The 6739-nt window shown below is 40.1% G+C and overlaps 1 protein-coding gene across 1 annotated transcript; it reads right to left on the bottom strand.

Annotated features, from left to right (window-relative positions):
* Positions 1-903: 903 nt before the first annotated feature.
* On the bottom strand, positions 904-4761 carry LOC308082769 (myosin regulatory light chain 2, ventricular/cardiac muscle isoform). The gene is made up of 7 exons (XM_080424770.1): positions 4704-4761; positions 3940-4032; positions 2865-2940; positions 1934-2038; positions 1734-1812; positions 1523-1571; positions 904-1286 (listed from the first exon to the last, which is right to left on the bottom strand). The coding sequence occupies exons 1-7, from the start codon at positions 4704-4706 to the stop codon at positions 1182-1184; spliced, it is 510 nt and encodes a 169-aa protein (XP_080280896.1). The 5' UTR covers positions 4707-4761; the 3' UTR covers positions 904-1181.
* Positions 4762-6739: the final 1978 nt, after the last annotated feature.

The raw sequence follows: 6739 nt of genomic DNA, 5'->3' as shown, positions 1-6739 counted from the left end.
AAACATTAACTACATGACTAATGAGAGTCCATTTGTACTGCACCTAAGAGACCACAGCAACTACAGGAATACCAAGAGAATGGTCATTGATCTGTGACTGTAGGTACAGTTAAGGTCAGGGTGTTAATGTACTATTTCTCCCCTGTGTTCCACTCCGTCAATGGCCATAATCTATTCCCAGAGACTGTTAAAACAGGGAGGATGAGCGCTCATATGTCTAAGTTGATCCAGGCACTTATCCCTTTGCTGCCAACCCTCCCACCCATTTCCCTATCCAGAAACAATGCTTTACTCTGGGGCTGACATATCAGACTGCCCTCTGCAACCTCTTGCCGGGTACAACCGGGGATTTGCGTCCTCCTGCCAAGGTCTCTCTGAATGCAATGGGTTAGCATGGGCGAGGATCACGTTGAAGCATCCCATTGTGTGTCTGGAGCCGTGACCCATGGTGTAACCTTACCCTCTTCAAATCATCACTGCACTAAAATAACAACAGGGCTTTGTCTTACTAAACCCCCTCTCTCTAGGTAGCCAAACAGTTGATGCAGGCAGATGCACTGCCCAAACACAATGCATGCTCATAAAAGGCGTCCATGTTCTGAATTTATCTTCAGGGGATACTAATGTACTCCCTATTCTCTTAAGTGCAGACATTGACTACTGTACATGGAATTTGAAGTATACGGCGGGGCATACCCATGTGTTCTACCACTAATCCTATTGTTCTAGAATCAGCAGAGAGAGGATCACATTCTCTACAACACTGGTGATCTGCCCCCCCCCCCCCCCCCCCATCGGACGAAATGTTCCAAACATCAAAATGGAAAATGTATTTCTACTCCCTACAATCTTTAAAAAAAAATTATATATATAAGGTGGACATGCAGAAACATAGATGTCCTCTATGAAAAAAAAGATTTTGGATTTATTGAACAAGGGGGTATCATAAAACATGAGTAATCCATTCAGTCTTGGGTGAATGTAGAAAAATGATGGTACAAGGCTTTGTCGACATGTTTTCCATCCTCTTGGCTTGTGGCTGATGGTTTAGAGAGAAGCAGCATATAAGGCAGTAAGGGAGTTGTATATAGAAACAATATAGATGAGTAAGTTATAGTCTGTATTGCCTTTGAAAGCAAGGGGCAGGTGTCAAGCCACAGATCGGCTGGATATGCGTCGTCTTACTCCTGGTCCTTCTCTTCTCCATGGGTAATGATATGAACCAGGTTCTTGTAGTCCAGGTTCCCTGCTACGTCAGGGGGGAAGGCAGCGAACATCTGCTCCATCTAATCAATAACACAGATGTTAAAATCGTATTGATCATGTGAACCATGCCTCACAAATAATACATCCAGTGTAGCTGCATGTATCATCTTTGCGGGTTATAGAATGTGTCTGTCTGATGTTGCATACTGTAGTACTGTACATTAAGCTGAGGTCATTATTGCATAATTTGGATTGTCTCACACACTGAGCAATGTGGCGTAATTATAAGAGATTGATGTGTGATAAATTAACTTACTTCTTCAGGTGTGAATCGGTCTGCTTGTGTCGTCAGCATCGATGTTATGCTGGACAGAAAATGAGTGATAATAATCATATACAGTTGAAGATACATTAACACCATTTCAGGCTTATAGAGCGCGTCATATTTTGCACTGCAGACTACAGTATGTAACACTTCTTTGAATGAGTCAAGCATGTGTGGGAGAAATGTGTGTTAGGCAACTTACTAGTCCTTCCTAAGCACTCCTTTCCCTTCAGGGTCAAAGACTTTGAAAGCATTTAGGATGGTCTCCTCTGGGTCAGCACCTAGATGTGTTCAAATGCTGGTTACAATTGTGGGAACGCTGTAAATGTATTGGAGGTTCTTCCCTGGAAGTTTTAAATCTAATTTCCTCCACAGATTTTCTCTTGCTTTCTGTCCTGATACCTTTCAGCTTCTCTCCAAACATGGTGAGGAAGACGGTGAAGTTGATTGGACCAGGGGCCTCTTTCAGCATTTCGTCAATCTCTTCCTGCTTCACATTCAGCCGCCCTGTAATATGAAGCATTCTGTAAAGCCTGGTTTATTTTTTTTCGTTGTATGACGGTGTAAAGATCAGGCCAAAAATAGCCAATCTACAAACTCAGTGAGCTTGTAGATCTTGTATTTTCAGCAAGCGTCATTTCAGATTGACTGTATATCTTCTATATTTCATATTATATTTCTCATTAGACGTTATCTTTGGGGGCTGGTCATTACAACATATATCAACTCACATGTTGTACTAGATTCAATTCAGGTGATATGATCATAGCCCACCAGGTGGAAAGTAACTACTACAGTACTGTACTCAAGTACTGTACTTAAGTACAATTTTGAGGTATTTGTACTTATTTTGAGGTATTTCCAATTTTCTATACTTTTACTTCTACTCCACTACATCTCAGAGACAAATATTGTACTTTCACTCCACTACAATTATTTGAAAACTTTAGTTACAAGTTACTTTGATTATTATTACAAAACATACATTAACCACTTCACCTCTATTTAAACTTTGGCTATTTGGAAATAGCCGATCTACAAATAGCCGATCTACAAGCTCACAACACGTTGCAATGCAAAACGTTGTGAGCTTGTAGATCTGCTATTTTCAAAAGATTTTTTATACATTTTAGACATATGAGAGGGGACTTGTGAAATGGGATATTCTGCATAATGAGACTTTTACTTATGGTATTACGGTATATGTATATTTTGATGCCAGTACTTTTGTACTTTTACTCAAGTAAATTTTGATTACCGGACTTTCACTTCTAACAGAGTGTTTCTACATTGCAGTAGTGATACTTTTACTTAAGCAACCACTGTAACCCACCCAGAGCAGCGAAGGTGTCCCTCAGGTCATTCTTGTCGATGAATCCATCTCTGTTCTGGTCCATGATAGTGAAGGCCTGACGTCAACACACAATAAAACATTCAACCCGCTTAGTCAGAATGAAAATATATATCCGTTCACATTCCCCTGTTCTTCTTCTGAGTTCCATCTTTATTACAGATGGGTGCATTTTAGTATTTATAACCTGACAGTCCCCATGGGTTTAGACTGGCATTCAGGGTATGTCCAGCAGTTTATCTGAAGCCTAATCACTGATGACACAGCCTGGAGTGTCTGGGCACCAGCCACCCTCATACCGTCATACCACAGGCCTCAGTGCATTCATGGCAGGGACCACACAACAGACAGGTGGGCATATTTGGACAATGAAGAATGAAGATGACAGATTTGTTCCATTTTATGACTTGCATGAATATTCATCTATCTATCTATATACTGTGTATACCGGTATTTAAACCAAAGGGGCAATGATCAGGGGTCATCGCCATGCTGGCTTGTGGTGGACAATTTTGACAAAATTCTATTTTTTACATGGACATACAATATAGACAAACACATAAAGAGCTAGCCCTGAATGACCATTACAGGTCTGTAACTCTGAGTGTGTACAAATGGAACCAAATGGACCCTTACGGGTCCATTTGGTTTCATTTGTACATACTTTAGACAGTTATGGGGGTCCTTGAAAATAAAATGTTTGAGAACCACTGCACCAGTGGACTCATTAGCTAATGTGCCATACAATACATAGTGTCATAATAAATCAGTGTCATACATATTCTGAAGAAAACCTGGAGACTGACATTCAGTAATTGGGTGTTATGATCAAAATAAGAACATTATAATGGTGTGTAAAAACAAAATCAAACATTTGGCACAGACAAGGCCAAGTCTTGCCACGGACACATGCGTCCGTGTACGGACATATTGATGACCCCTGGCAATGATAGAGCTGTTCCACCCTCACAAATGTATTGTTAGTGAACAAGAAGAATTATGGTATGGTAAAATGCCAAAGAACATCAAGCTGTGAGCTGGATGGTCTTTCTCTTACCTCCTTGAACTCTTGGATCTGGGCCTGCTCAAACATAGAGAACACATTGGAGTTGGCTCCCTCCGCTGTCCTCTTCTTGGCTTTCTTAGGGGCCTTCAGGCAAGACAAATGGAAATTAAATAGATGGTGCGACCAAATGGACAGAAATACGTTTGATATACGTTTATATGAATAAGCTACATTACATTGCATTAGTTAAACAGTAATTATATTGCACCAAGACCACCTCATTAGCCTTCTGAAGGTATTACTGTTATCAGTATGTGAGCTAAATAACAAATAGGCAATCAAATGAGCACTCTACTACTTGAATGAAATTCACACGAAAGACAGACACTGTTATGCCTAATTTATACTAAGTCATATGATGGTGTTGCTTGCAGAAAATAACAAGATATTCATAGTAATGCTGCCATGCAATTATTATAAATTAGCCTAGGATGTGTTCAAGGCTGTGTACAGCCTGCACACAATTTAGAATCAGTTAAAAATCAGAACAATACAACTAATTAGTAATCACTGAGGTCTTAGAAGGAATAGCTTACATGTAAAACTACACCTTTTTGCGATTAGCATCTTGAAACATTAGTTTCCAATTGCTTTCATTGACTTAGTTGATCCAAACATAGATTCAAATATAAATTATATAAATATAAGATATAAATCTGCAGATAATGTTGACAGTATTTGATTCAATTGTGTTCCAAAAGCATCTCCAAAAGAGGGTTGTCCTGTCTGTAACGGTCAGTAATAGTTACACTTACCATGGCTGAGACAAGCAGGGGAAATCAGGAGGACGATGACTGCAGTGAACAATGGGGAGCATCGTGGTGGCCTTTTGTAGCCCCCCAATCCTCAGCTCTACTGGATGATATTTATAAACCATGCCCTCTTTAGGAAGTGGCAGGTAAATTAGACCCACTCTTCATACATGATGTGTACACAAACCACCATGTACTGTGAATACAGCCCTCCTCTTGGGGCCTACGATCCCCAGGTTGACATTGGCTCAAAGGGCTGGTTTAGAATATCAAGAGGCTCGTTAAAGGTTAAAAGACCGTAGAGTGCTTTAAAAGTCTCCCCCCTCCTGTCTGTCTTGTTGGACTATTAGAGGTATCAAGGGCTGGGAGTGAAAAAAGATTGCATCTACTGGACTGGACACCCAAGCCTCCCCATCCAGTTGTTTAACATGGATGGTTTTACTTCCTGTGATTGAAACTTAAATAGCCAATGAATCAGGTAAGGCTTCTCATTGTGGTGTCTTTAACAATACTAACAGTCCACCTGTGTCCCTGTCCTTTGATTTGAGCTGATATGAGATGTAACACAGCAGTTACCAGCTCGTTAAATCTAATTTATTGACCCGTCAGCGGAAGTGCAGTGGCTGCCACTCTAGAAGTTGATGACTATTCGCATCGCTCACATGCTTATCTGCATGAACGGCATTTACAACTCCCACCTTTCCCTGGCACTGGCATGGAACACTGCAGCACCCTATAAATCTACAAACATCTACTGTACCTGTATGCCTCAAGTTATAGTTGTTACAGAGGATCAGCAGTAGCATGTCAATTTAACCAGATTGAGTTAAAGGGATAGTTCACCCCCAAAATGACTTTTTTTTCTATCATTCATTGAATTGAATTGAATTCATGGATATTTTTTTGTTTTTGTCGCATTCCTAAGCCAATAATTTGATGACCGGCAGCGGTTCCGGTAGGAGACACAAAGAGTCTCCTTTGTGTCTCCTACCGGAACCGCTGCCTACCGGTCCGCTGGTCATCAAATTATTGGCTTAGGAATGCAGAGGGAAAAAAACTTTTGGGGGTGAACTATCCCTTTAATGCCTATCAGTTGATAACTACAGTCACCAATACAAATTCTGGTACTTGTGATTAGATTTAGAAATGCATGCCTGGCAAATATAAGGTTTTGTTTTTGTTCACAATGCATCACGTTGTGATCTTGTAGATCGGCTATTTGTGGTTAAGAAGTTAAGCCTATGGATGTTGGTAGCAATACAGTAGGAGTGACAACACTGACCCTGTGAACATCACCTTGTAATGTGTCAATTTAAACTACACCATTCACAAGTCCTCCAGTATGGCAGTTTCTCCCTGGGTAGAGAGAGAGTGGTAGACTGTGAAACTATCGACTGTCAGACAGAGGGGCCTTAGATGTAGCAGTCTAAAAAAAGAGTGGCGCTGAAAGCCTCTCCTCACTGACTCCAGCATGTCATCATCTTCCCTCTGTGTGTCACATAGAGTTAATGGACCGCGAGCAGATCTCACAGGCGTCATTTCATGACATTGTGCGCACAAGATCAGCGTTGGCCTCGTTATCATCTCTATACCCAGTAGTGGAAAAAGTACTCAAATGTTTTTACTTAAGTAAAAGTATCAATACTGCAATGTAGAAGTACTCTGTTACAAGTAAAAGTCCGGAATTTAAAATCGACTTGAGTAAAAGCATAAAAGTATCCAAATGTACTTAAAGTACCAAATGTAAAAGTACAAAAATGTTTGAAAATAGCAGATCTACAAGCTCAGATGCGACACGTTGTGAACTTGTAGATGGGCTATTTTCAAATAGCCTAGGTATAAAATAAGGCTAAAGTGGTTAATGTATGTTTTATAATGTAATAATTTATATCTGCAAAGTAACTAGTAACTACAGTTGTCAAATAATTGTTGTGGAGTAAAAGTACAATATTTGCCTCTGAGAGTAGAAGTAAAAGTACTGAAAATTGGAAATACTCCAGTAAAGTAAAAAATACCTCAAAATTGTACTTAAGTACAGT

The sequence above is a fragment of the Gymnoscopelus braueri genome (genome assembly GCF_963280865.1).
Source record: "Gymnoscopelus braueri genome assembly, chromosome: 3".
In the NCBI taxonomy this organism is placed as follows: domain Eukaryota; kingdom Metazoa; phylum Chordata; class Actinopteri; order Myctophiformes; family Myctophidae; genus Gymnoscopelus; species Gymnoscopelus braueri.
Note: the sequence above shows the minus strand (reverse complement) of the source record. Positions and strands in the feature narration are given on the sequence as shown.